This window comes from Sturnus vulgaris, chromosome Z (genome assembly GCF_052056855.1).
Source record: "Sturnus vulgaris isolate bStuVul1 chromosome Z, bStuVul1.hap1, whole genome shotgun sequence".
NCBI lineage: Eukaryota > Metazoa > Chordata > Aves > Passeriformes > Sturnidae > Sturnus > Sturnus vulgaris.
This window is the reverse complement of record NC_142283.1, coordinates 49510639-49524232: the sequence shown is the minus strand read 5'-3', so window position 1 is coordinate 49524232 and position 13594 is coordinate 49510639. Positions and strand designations below refer to the sequence as shown.

The following is a 13594-nucleotide window of genomic DNA, read 5'->3' as shown; positions in this document are numbered from 1 at the left end:
GAATTATTAATTTATTTTAAATACAGGTTTAAATAGCACATATATTTATGCACACATTTTCATATGTGTGTCTGTATCTTCAATAATTTGTACATACACACCACAGCAACCAAGGTCAAACAAATACATTTTAATGAAATGTGTATGAAATGCGTGTACAATACAACGAAGATGTAAACAAGACCCAGGTTCTGGTAAATGGGTAATGTCATTCAAAGTCTTCACCTCTAATAGATATGGTTCAGCAGAATAATATCCACATGGATAAATATGGAAATACATTTCATCTTACACAGATAGAAAACCTGTGTTTGGCTGGTACAATCTAAAACTCAGAAATATTTCTTGACAAAAAAAGAAAAAAGTTACTACTGCAAGGTTTTGGGAATGGCATATACAATTGTACCAATTACTGCACACTCAGTGTGCTTCTAGCCCCACACAAAGGCTTAATTCACTGTGCACTGAGCTGGTGTCCACTGCTGTGAACTTCTGTGTCAGCACTTTCAGAGCCCCAAACTCATCAGGGCACTCGTCAGGGCTGCAAAGAGCTCACAGGGTTCTGACACATGCAAGGCAAGAGTGCTATGCTTCCCAGAGCACCAATGGAAAAGAGTAATTGCTGGTGTTCCAGCATATAGGTTGAGAAAGTGACTGGTTGAGTAAATGGATTACTTTTTCAGGAGGCAAATTGAATCCCCTGCTGAGATGTTCCTAGTCAATCAAATTGTAATGACAGAGCAAATCTGACATACTCAGTTCATGCAGTGATGAAGAGAGCAGTGGCTTCTGGAAAATTTGCTCTAAGAAAATCTTGTAGCATTGGTCCCTAATATAAAAGAAATTAATTTTAAAATAATTGTAGTCAGTGCAAGATTATGATATAGATTTTTACACGCTACATTTCTTTGAGTTTCTTTCTAATTAAGCTAGGGGAGAATGTTTTGGGTTTTAAGTGCATTAAAATCTTTATTTGCAATTCAAAGTAATTTGCCACAGAATGCCCCAGAAAATCAGCTGCATGCCCATCTGGCTCTGGTGCTTTATTAGCTAATATTTCTTGCAGGTCTTCTTTATTTCTTCCATGCCACTCACTTTGGCTGACTCTTTTGGTTCTCATAGCAAGAACAGCAAGGAGCTGTCAGGAGATACCACCTCTCTGGTTACTGCTATGCTGCCCTCTACGCTCACAGCATGCACAGCTCTTTTCTTAGTAGTCCCTGTTTTACATTCCCTTCTCATTTTCAACATCTATCTGCAATGCCCTAGTAGGAAAATTGCAGATTTGAAGTTTTGCAACGCTTGCTTTCTCTTCTGTGAATGGAGCAAGACATCAGTGCATCAGGACCCTTAAGTCCAGTAACAGCACCGGGCTCAGTCTCTATATCTGCCATAGTTGTGCTCCTGCTCTCTTCCAAATTGGGAACAGATCCCAAGTGTGAATTACATGAGATCCAAATGGGCAATGTGCAAGACTCACAGTGGTCTGAAAACGATTAACATCCATCTGTCTCAACCACCCCCTCCAATGTTATTTCAGATACTTTTTACCCATCCCACCCTAAATGTCCAAAGCTGCCCAGCCCCCCTAGCAGCTTTGGATCTGTCATGTACTGTACTTACAGACCTCCATACCAAAGTGTCCACTCTGCTGGTATTTTGGCTGTCTGCCCCGTCATGCACCTGCAGGCAATGCAGCCAAAAAGACAATGATCAGTTTACCAATTTCTGGAATCACAAACCCATGACACTGGTTTTTAAACAAGTTTTACCTTTGTCATACCAATAGCATTTTTTTAGTCTCCAAATCTTGCTTTCTGTGGTTGAGACTTCGTTTCTTCTGTGAGTAACCTTTCTCTATAACCTTCAAATGTTTGTACTCAGTCCTCCAACTGATTCTCCAGCAATTAGAAGATTGTCCTCAGTAGCACTGCACACATTCCTCAGATTCTGCTTATCTTATTACAGTTACAGCTATTTTTTTCATAGCCTGGAAAATGACTCCCACATCATTTTGTATTCCCAAATTAAATTAGTTCCTGTAAAGAGCAACCCCTTATTTTTTCTGTAATTTCAGACTCCTTTGCTATTTGTGTTTTCAAGGGCGAGGTTAGCTTCTGGCAGCCAATGCCCGTCTGAGGAATAGTTTTTCCCTTCCAAGAAGTGCTGATCTGGTCTTTTAACTTATTTTCTTGGGAACAAGATCGAGATAGTCGAGGGGAAGAAAAAATCAAGAGGTTGCAAGATCCCATGACAGGTGTTGTTCCAGAGTCCCTGCCCAGTCACTGCAAGTCTGGGGCAGCACAATAAGCCTGCGGTTTCTGTTGTACTCATATTGAGCAGCATGTTAAGAGCTCTGCAACATCTCAAGCTCAAGCCTCTGTTTTTACACACATGAATGTGCTTATTACTTTTACATGAACATCAGTAAATATCCTCATTACAGGCAGCTCCACCTGCAAATTGTGAGCAGGGATCAGTAGGGAGGAACATTTTGTCATTCAGGACTCTTTGGCACTCGGACATCGCAGGCTCTGCTGCTGTGTCTCACTGTCCTGACACAAATGTGGGGGAACGCGATTAAGTTATTCTCAACGATGGTGGCTTGTCTCACATTCAGCAGAAAAGCTGGTTTTCTCTGCTGACCTATGGTTCTGGCCATCCTGTATCTCATGCTCTGCTGTTGAGCAAGTTCAGAGTGTCATTTTTCGCTAGTGCAGTCTCGTTTTCAATGCTCTGAGTGCAAGAAATGGCTTATGTGATGCACCCCCTGTCCAGGCAGGTGCTAAAGCAGCACCTCAAGCCTGGACAGACTGCTAGCCTGGGGTGGTCTGCTTAGAGGAATGTTTCACCATAGAAACCACTTAGCCCAGTTCCCAGCGTGCACTTCCTGGCCAGCAGAGGTGACTGGGATGCCCCAGCTGCTAGAAGGCTCCCTCCATACTAAGGTGTGCAGCAACCTCCCTGACAGATCAGCCCAAGGCTGGTGATTCTCCAGTCTCCTGCACATGTGCTGTTGCCAAAACCAGATCTGTGATGGAGAACTAGGGTTCTTGTTTGCTGGGGATTTTTTGTCTTTAACAAGGGCACCTTGCAGGGTTTGGCATCTTTGTCTTCTCACTTGTCCCTGCTCATGTTCACCACATACGGCTGCCATTAACCAGGGTCATTTCCACACATAGGCAAGCCAGAGGGAATGCGAGCCAACAGCAGGCAAAGCCAGGTGCCCAGGATATGGGCTGCTCCCTTGGCTGTACACGGTACCCCTGGTGTGCCTGTCGTCAATACAGAGTGCCACTTCCCTGCTCTGCGAGATGGGAACCAGTGCCACTCTGTCTGCTCCCCCCATTTACCTGGCAAGGAGGGAGACCTAGGCAGAAACCAGCTGAGGTAGGCTTGAGTTTCCATAGAGTTGGGAGAAGAGAGAGAAGATAAACTAGGTCTTGATGAGGGTGGGAAAAGACTGTGGAGCAGGAGAGCAGCAAATTTTCTTTCAGCAAGACCACCACCCCTACCAGCTTCTCTTTTCCAGATCTGAACTCTGGAAGACCCAAAGAAGGCACCAGTCACAAAAGGAGGGTGATGAAGGGCATGTTGTGTGCTAGAGAAGCTGGTTGGACAAGATGCCTACAGAATAAGATTGAGTAAATAAAATTTCGTTCTATAATTATTATTTTCCTACCAAAAACTTACATCCTCTGTGCATTCTGGTTGGATTGAATAGCATAGTGCTCTAACTCCTGCTTCAAGTCTCAAAAATAAGGGATTTTACGTGGCATGTGTTTGTAGTCAGCTACCACTAAGGTATCTTCACTTTGTAAATAAATAAGAAGCAATGAATACTATTTCCATTGCTGTTTTATCATTAATTTGTTTAGAACATACATGCCTTATTTGCATCTATGAGAGCCAATTGTAGTGGTTTTGAAGGAATCAGAATATATATAGCTGAGACTTGAATTTGGTCCTTGTAAGTGTTCTAATTTGGCCCCTAGAAGGCATGGTACAGTATCATGATTGTTAATAAACAACTGTTTCCACAAACACTGTTGGCGTTAATTCAATATAAGCAAGCTTTTGCTGATAGTATATGGTTTCCTAGGGCCTGACTGCCAGCAGAGAACTACTGGAGGAGAAAAAAATCCTACACCAAGAAACTGCTAAATGGCACAGCAGGGCACTCTAGAACTCCGTATGATGCCACTGCCACAATGAAAGCTCCTGGTTTCTTCATAAGACATTTCAAGGGATTTCCAAGGACTCTTCTGTAATCAGAACCACTCGTGTGTTTTCCAGTGATATAGTACTGCTGGTCACAGGAGAGCAGTGACCAGTATCAGACAGCCAAGTTGTACCAAACACACTGGGATCTATATGGACACACTGGGTAGATAATGGTGGATTGTTTGGCACGTGTAGACTAGGAGTTATAATGCAGTCTTTTCTGTGAGATCCAGCCGGGCTACTGACCCAGGCTACTGCCATGCAATTTGGGTAGCAGCTGCCAATATCGAGTTAGGACAGTACAAGTGTTCCTTAAATGTTCCCTAAGAAATAGCTGGGACACAGAGCTTACAGCTACAATGATCTATTTTCTGACAAGCAATGTTTTTGATTAAAGTTAACAGTACAATGGATCCTCATTGCTGTAAATTTTCACCTATAGACAGTGCTGTCAGAGCCATGCTACAAAAACAACATTCTAACTTAAGAACTTCCAGATAGAAGAGCTATTTTTGAAATTGTGTAATATCACTACAGGTTCTCCCTGTTGCAAAGTGAGCAGTCAGTGGTTTGGGGTTTTTTTTCGTTTTGTTAGTTAATTTGGTTTTCTTTTTGGTTTTTGTTTGTTTATGGGGTTTTTTGATTTTTGTTTTTTTAGGACATCATCACCTCTGGATTACATTGTCTCCATTTAGTCAGTGAGTACTCTGCACTATAATTTCTCTTGCTAGACATCTTTCTGTTACTTTCTGATAGAAGACTTTGTTTTATCCTTTCATATTATTCTGTTTGGTCCCACATTCTCAGGTGACATAAACTGTTCATGTGCTACAGAAACTCCTATCCAACATATTCTTACTTCTTATCCTTCACACATTAATTTCTCTCACATTTTCTCTCTTTCCTAGTGGCTATCCTCTTTCCCATCTGAGTGGGGGCACCTGCCACAGCCAGCAAAGACAAGCAGGTGTCTCAGCTGCATGTTATTCTAGGGAAGCATGGAGTTAGACACTCATGAAAAACAAAAGATTTTTCTTTGAAGACTCCTACCAATTTCAGATAGTCTAGCAAAGAGGTGAGAATAGGAGTCCAACTTGGCTGCCCTAGGAAAGCAGTAAAAAATTCAAGGAAAAGAAAAAATGAAGCAAAGCTCCTTTTTCAGCTGCAAAATTCTCCAAAGGAAAACAGCTGCTGACAAATTCTCACTATTGCAATGAGGTTTCACACACCAGAAACACTGGGCAGGTAACAGTTTCCAAAGTCCATCAAGACAAAATTTCCAGATGACACACTAGAGGATATTTAGATTGGTAGACCTAATCTCATGTAAGTGCATAGGTAAGATTCCTGAAGTTAAGTAAACTTGCTTGTTTCAGAAACCAGAATTCCTTTTTTTTGTCCTGCCAATGTTGATCAGTAAAATTTAAATTCAATTTTGCAGCGAACTCAATTCCAAAACTGGTATCTTTATTGCAACATACTCTTGGGGTAACATATCAAATAAACACAGAAACTTTAATAAAAATTAATAACAAAAAGGAAAAAATATAGAAAATTGAACATTCATAATGTAAGGCCCACCAGTTTACCAAGTGCTGAAAACCAGAACTGTTTAGACAAGAAAATATATAACTTGATTTAAATAGACTGCTTGACTCCAAACTCCCAAAGGTATCAATGGAGACAGGTATCTCCTAGGGAGAAAGACATGAGGGGACAGTTGATGAAAAATTCAGCATGAACTGGCAATGTGTACTTGTAGTCCAGAAAGCAAACCAACCCTGGGCTGCACCAAAAAACACTGCCTGGCCAGCAGGGTAAGGGAGGGGATTCAGAACCTTTGGTGACAGAACAAGGAGGAACGAGTACAAATTGAAGGAGGAAAAATTCTTTACTGTGAGGGTGGTGAGGTACTGGAACAGGTTGCTCAGAGATGTGGATGCACCATCCTGGTAGTGTGAAGGCTAAGTTGGACAAAGCCTTGAACAGCCTGGTTTAGGGTGAGGTGCCCCTGCCCATGGTGGGGGGTGGGGTTAGGACCAGAAGATCTTTAAGGTCCCTTCCAACACATAACATTCTGTAAGTAACTTTTCACATACACTAACTTAAGATATTGGATATGCGCTGTATCTGTCTCTTTCACAGATTTCTTTAAAAGACTGACTTGCTCAGTAAGAACTGTTACTACTCCACAGCATACAGTACTTTGGGCTGCAGGTTTTCTTTTTCAGGCAAGGTTTATTCATTTTTTTTCTGCCTAAACTATTAAAATCTTAGATTGTAGAAAAAATGCCTATAAGCTGATATTCACTAGATGTATTGTCATAGGCCTCCAGAGTACTCTGTATATAAAGTAACAGCGATGTAACTGTTTACCTTCCATAGCTATTCTGAACTCCCCACATTTCACTTTCCCTTTTTTCCTTTACTTTCAACTCACCTGATTTAAAGCAGCTTCCACTTCAAAGATTCATTATGAAGTAGACACAATGATTGTAGTATTATTAGTATTACTGATTGCAATAAATGAAGTTGCTTTCACAGCATATGAACAGTCTAATAAAATTCATGTAAACTATAGGAGGAGTACTTTCCATTCGGGTTGCGCAAAGAAACTGGTCTTGAATTTTATGTGCATTATAGAAAAAAAGTCTAAACTTTCTTCGAAGTGTACAACCAATTAATACTAGGTGAAGGAACATCTGACATTCTCTCGTTGTCAACATGAAGTTTTCAATGCTCTAATGTAAAAACTAATACAGTTGGATTTGAAGCAACTTTTCTGAAGACTAGAATTTGGAGATTAAGGCCATGCATCTTTTCCAAGTAAAGCTTGAGCATGCATATTCTACATCACATGAAATTTTAAACTACAGGGAATAGTTCCTCCATAGAATACTGCTTATGTAAATTCATCAATGCATGTAATGCAGAACCTCTCTTAAAAGAGAGAGAAACAATTTAACCAACGTGGGCTGAGTGTTAGAAATGAAAGTTTTATATCTGTACCCGAGTATATTTAGGCATTGTATTTTGCCTGGATGTAAGTCCTACAACCTTGAGCAAAACTGTAACAAAAATAAAATCATACTTGAATTCATACTGCCCTCTTTTCTACAACCGAGTTTAATTCTGAAGATTACCTAGTGCTCTGGAACAAGTTAAACCTAACATATGCTAAATACCATTAACCTAATTTTACATATCCCTCCACCCTGACTGTAAATACTGAAATAACATGTCATTTAAGTATTATCCTTATACTCTTATATCCACTTCCCAATAAGAAAATTGAGTTTTGAAGTCCACATTTACATGCTCAAGCAGGTAAGCCCATTAACCTCTCAGGTGGGACTTTAGTAAAGCCTTAACTTTTGCCACAATCATGTGACATGAACACTAAGTATTCTCCATACTTCAGTGGCACAGATATTGAATCTGGCCCACAGTAATTTTCATGGAACAGAAGACCCGAAACAGGGAACAGAAACATCTCCGACTGCTTATGTATTTGAAGAAGTTCTCTCTTTAGATAAGTGCTAAATCTAGGAAGGTGTTCTTACCTGGGATTACTAGCTGACATGTGCTTCTTTATGAACTGGAAGTACACACACTACTACAAAAAGGAAAGTATTTAATCTTATTTAATTTAATGCAATCACTAAGCATTAAATTGGTTACGCTAACCATGGACTCTTGACTTTTTTTTCCAGAAGGTACTCTTCTATCAATTGCAAAGTTAAGAGCCACACTCTTTCTTTATGAAGCTGTCCTATAACATTTATTACCAGATTAAGGAAGAAAAAAAAAACAAACGAAAACCCAAAACTCAATTTAAAAAAAATCCCAAAACACCAGCAGCACAACAAAACCCTCCCAAACAAACAAAAAACTCCTGCAGTTTATTTTATATTTGCCATCTACATTCAAAAGACCCTTTATTCACGCAATAGACCTTGACAGCTTTGTACAGCCTTTCAGTCTGGACAGGCTGTATAAGAGCTCTACGCCTAAGGCAGCATTTTTAAACTAGAGATCAGGCCTTTTTTCGATTATAATGCTTTGGTAAATCTCAGCTGAAGGTTCTTGATATACAACTAGAATACAGTGCCAAATTCAGCACTCGGTAGCATAAGCATATGTGATTTATTCCTCTGAAGTGAAAATCCATTCCAGTGCATCACAATGAACATTTCTACATGCTCTTTAAACCAGAATACACTTCATTCCTCATTTTCTGCCTGCATTGTATACCCATCAAGTACCAGACAAGAATATGTGCAAACCTCAGTAATTAGAAGCAAAAAGACTGCAGCACCAGGGCAAATATAAACATTCTTTGTTGAACTAGGCAGTGTTAAGAATATACAGAAACAAAAGACATGAAATATTAAGTTTAGTAACAAAATAACAGCCAAGTCTCTTGTTACAAGAAATTACTTGTTTTCACACATTACTTTGCAAGGTGTTATAGAAATCTAACAAGTTCTAATTATTGTACAGTTTTCTGGCCATAAAGTGCTACATACAGCTGCTACTACATGTGTATTAGAACAGATATATAACAATGTTGCATCAGCTTTCTTTTAACAGATCCTTGCTTTCAATTTCTTTTAAAAACTGATGAATAAAGACTTAAAACCGTAGTACAATGATCTTTCAACAGATTAAACATTTGATTGATATGCACAGACAAGAAGTGTTTTTGTAATAGTTTCTAAATAGGCAATTCTTAATCAAAGAGAACTTTGTCCTGTAACCAGGCTTATCTATTATTGCTTACCTTAAAAAAAATACATCTATTATCAGAAAGAACTAAATGACCTTTTGTCATAATGTAACTGTAAGCTTAGACTTGCTTGCTTAAACTAACAAATTAAATTTGCTCTTGTATATATTATAATTCCTTCTGTTATCAAGAGAGGCTATAGCATCATAGGTCAGCTTTGCTTAGTTAATTCTCAGCACAATATTCAAAATTCCCATGGAGGATAAGCATGTGCGGTGAATATTAGAAACAGCAGTTAAGACTACATCAGAGCTGTATTTAAGGCCCAGTACAGAATACAGCAGATTTAAAAAAAAAAAACAACAACCTAACAACAAAAAAAGCCCCAACAACTTTGAACTCTTAAATAAAAATCACTTAACTCAGACATCATGTCCTAAATAATACTGCATCACTGATGCATTGTGTCAAGGAGACATGCACATTTCCGCAGCATTTGGAAAACTAAATATCTCTTGCAGCTGTGTGGAGACCTACCTTAACTGAAGGGTTACAAACCACTCTCACACATTTATATTTCCATCATTAACAACTTGGAAAAAGATGTTCAGAATAGAGCTTAAAGCTAAGAATCCTGATCAATCAATCTTTCTAGCAAATTTTGGAACAGCAGCACAGAAAGGAGAGAAGCGCTAAATAGCTCTTAATATTGGATCATCAAAACACTCCAGAGGGTATTGCAAATTTGTGTCGATGAGCCTGTTCTCTGCAGGAGCACAAAAAGGCTGATCCCAAAAGAAACACAGTAATATCACCTTTGGAAGGCTAAGCTGAAGAAAATATTTCTTTTTACACTCTCTTCAGTCAGTAACATCACCCATGGAAAAAAGTACACTGCTTCTTGAAGCTTTGTAGCAAACTTTGAAAAAATCAATTTCATTGTTCATTTTTTGTTGATTTTGATTTCTATCTCAAATCACCTATAAAATATCAGCTGTAAGACACTCCCCACAAAAACAAGAGATCAGAGACTACATCATGCTCCACCTTGAGAGTCTGTAGTCCCAGTTTTAACTCTTCTACAGTGAAGTACTATTTGGAATAAAAACTACAGAAGTTTTACTGTCTCCCATCACCTTCCACAGAAATATGAAGCAGATCCCAAACCAATAATCAGATTAACCAAAATAATCCTAAACTGAACACATAATGCCCACAGACGCATTGAAAGTATTTTCTGAAAATACATGAGTCTATGCTCACTACAGTTTACACTCATACATATATAAATGGGCAAATCTTTAGAGAAGTCAGTTGACAGCATACGCTAAACTCTGTTTTGAAATTTAGCTACAGTCAACTGAATATATTTAAAAATAAGCATGCTTATTTTATCAGTAATTCAGTGTCTCAGGTATCTAAGCTTCAAACTTGCATGTGTATAATTTTACACAGTAACTTAGTTACACATTTACAATAGGCACAAATCCAAACCAACAAAAAAAGACTTTGGATCAGGTTTCCATTTTGAAAGACCCTTTATGTTTATTTAGCTAATATTTTTAAACTCTTACTTCTCCTGTAAATATACCACTGTATTACAGAATTATAAGCAATTAAATGACCCCATTATTTATAAGTAATACAAGAAAGCTGTGTTCTCAGTAACCTGAGAATAACTGCTATTGCATTTAGATTATATTGACTGTTTAATTAGAAACTTCAGTTACTCATTCACTGAGGACATTTTTCACCTATTTCTTTTGTCCTTATTTTGCTTGGGTAGTAGTTAAGGGCAGCGAATCACATACATGAGCATACGTACTATGAATTTACTGTGCAGAAGTAAATATACTGGATAAAATATAGAAATGGTAAGTTTTGCAATAGCTAGTGAAAGAAAGTTATTGGATGTATATTTAAATAAAAATCAAATATATTTTTATTTTTAAGGGCAGCCTGAATCTGTGTATCTAACTAAATGTAAAATTCAATTTCATATTGCTTTTTGCATATAAGCATGAAAAGAAAAATGCATTCACTTAAAAGTAGCTCAATTTTACACACATCTTTGGTAGAAATTAGACTAGAATATGCACATTTTCATAACTGCAAGTTTAAAAGTGGATTCACTTTTTGATGCAAGATCAACTTCTGTTAATACGAATTATAACTCATTATTAGGAAAATATATAAATCCACCAATTTTTTATTTACTTTGGTTGGGATCCAAGAACAGAGAGTACCAACTAGGGTGCTAGTCTACAAATATTAAACGATCACTTCAAAAAGGAAAAGAACAATCCTTTCTCCAGATCCATGACAGGGAAGATGGGAAACAACCAGTTTCAGTTGCACCAAGAATTATTTGAAGTAGACAGCAGGCAAAATTTCCCACTCTTTTCCCACTGGGAAAGACATTCTGTGTAGGTTCCAAAATGACTGTTCTCAGTGCTTTTTTATTTTTGTTAAACAGGTGAAATAAATCTGTCAGGATCAACTTAAGACTGCTGATTCTACTTTAGAACAAGAACATAATGTCCTTTGTAGCTCTACTTTTCTAGTGAAAAATATCCCCTGTAAGTATTTCTTTTGAGTGAAACAAAAGACATTATAACTATAGCCCTGCTTCAGCCTTCGTCTGAAGCCCTGCTTAGCTTCATCTGACAGAGTAAAAATATTGCACTTCAGACAGGTTCATTTTGTTCCCAAAATGAAATTAAGTCAAAGATGGCTAATTCTTTCCTCTGAAACACAAATTTCAGAGTATGGTATGCCAAAAAATGTGGGTAAGGTTATCTGCAGACGTTGCATTTTTGTTCCAGAGGGAAAACTTGTCTCAAGTGTACTGCAGAAAATCTAACTTTCAAAAAATGCAGAAATTATCAGCAGTTCCACTGCGTCCCCTGCATCTGTTCTTATATAAAAAAAATATTTTCATTAAACTTTATTGCACCATCACCTTTTTTTAAAAATATCCCCCATTCAAGTAAAATATTAAATTATTTTTATCAAACAAAATATAAGGTCTTCTTTAAAATAGCATGTAGATACAGTATAGGCGCTATACAGAAAACATCTAAAGGAATGACATACATCAAATCAGAAGTGACAGAAAACAATCATTATGTTCTTCTCTATGATTAAAAAAAAGATTGCAAAAAGATTGTGTAGGCTATTTATTGTATGCATGAAAAGCATTCCTCTTCATTCAAGGTGTTGAAGCAGGTGACACCTTCAAACTGTCAAGTGCTGCATGAATTCTGAAATGCAACCTGGACTCCATAGAGTATTCCTTGTAGTTGTTTCTGCAAAACAGACAACTTATTTTAAGGAAAATATGTTTGGACTGGATTGTTTCTGCTTCGTATGTTTGTAAGTTAACAGTCCCTATTCTTTCAACAGGAAATGGAGATTGCATGAGACATTTAAAGCTACATCCACAAATTGTGCAAAAAAGACTTAGACTTAATTACTAAAATTAAATGTCCTGATAAACTAAACCCATGTCTTAGCATCTCCTTCACTTATCTTGATACTTTTAACAGCCCTCCCAATTACTGAAATTTGCTGTGAAAAAACAAGCCAAAGAACTACAGAAAAGAGCGTTAGTAGAAAATGTATGTTCCACCTCAGAACACAATTCAGCCAGAGTAATAAACATATTTACAGAAATTGTATTCTGTAAATCCCAGCACCCCCATGAGGCAAAACCCCATGAGGGGACACTATTACAAGACTGGGCTACTTCTCTGTAAACACAAAGGGACATTCTATCTCATACTACAATCCACATACGATGCAAAATATGCTGCTCTACAGTAAATTAAACCCTCAGCTAGTCTTCTGTGACACCAGAGGCAATGAAAAAGGGGCATACCAGACTGGTGTATTGGCTTTTAATCTACTCTTATGAACACCTTTAGTGGAGCTGATTTAGTTCCCACAGCTGCCCTCTGGGGCAGAATGATACATATCCTTTCCCTGGACTCTCCAGCTTCATCTCATGCATGCAGTGGACCCTCAGCATCTCTGAAGCCATACAAGAAGGAAACATTTTCCCTTCATACTGTGTCTTATTTGAATCTGTCTACTCCACTGTGTCTGAAGTTTCATGAAACTGCAAAATTCAACTATACTGGAGAAGTTCTGCAAATCAAGAACACAGATTTTTAATTACTTGTATTTTGCAAGGAAGTAGTCAGGAAGAAAATACACGTGCCTTCATTGCTACAAATACACACCTATTCATAATGTACAAGGTGATAAAAAGATCCACTTACTTTGCAGTTTCTATGTATCTTATTGCTTTTTCTCTCTCATCCTGTTGTTTGTACAGAAGACCCAATTCATACATTGTGAATGGCACCAAGTAACTGTCATATTTTATTTGCTTTTCACTAGAAAACCAGAAAAATACAGAAATAGTTACTTACAACCCTGTCTCAAGTGACCAGTTGACTTTTAAAAGCCATCACTGCCTGTAACAGCATGCAGACAGAAAAAACATTCTGAAGCCATTTTTACTGGTTAATTCTGTACCCACTGATAAACATTCTTAAAGGGCTATAGCAGCCCTAAACATGTAGAAAATAAAGCTGAACTAAATATAGGTACTCAATTCACCAGAAAACTTTTCCT

The 13594-nt window shown here is 37.9% G+C and overlaps 1 protein-coding gene across 4 annotated transcripts in view; it reads right to left on the bottom strand.

Annotated features, from left to right (window-relative positions):
- Window positions 1-7852: 7852 nt before the first annotated feature.
- The window catches only part of TTC39B (tetratricopeptide repeat domain 39B), a 73692-nt gene continuing 67950 nt past the window's right edge, over window positions 7853-13594 (bottom strand). For all 4 annotated transcript variants that reach the window (XM_014873818.2, XM_088155950.1, XM_088155951.1 and 1 more), the window contains 2 exons: window positions 13237-13353; window positions 7853-12261 (listed from right to left, as the gene is read on the bottom strand). In XM_014873818.2, the coding sequence (XP_014729304.2) occupies window positions 12165-12261; window positions 13237-13353 (214 nt within the window). In that variant the 3' untranslated portion in view covers window positions 7853-12164. The remainder of the gene's footprint in view (window positions 12262-13236; window positions 13354-13594) is intronic.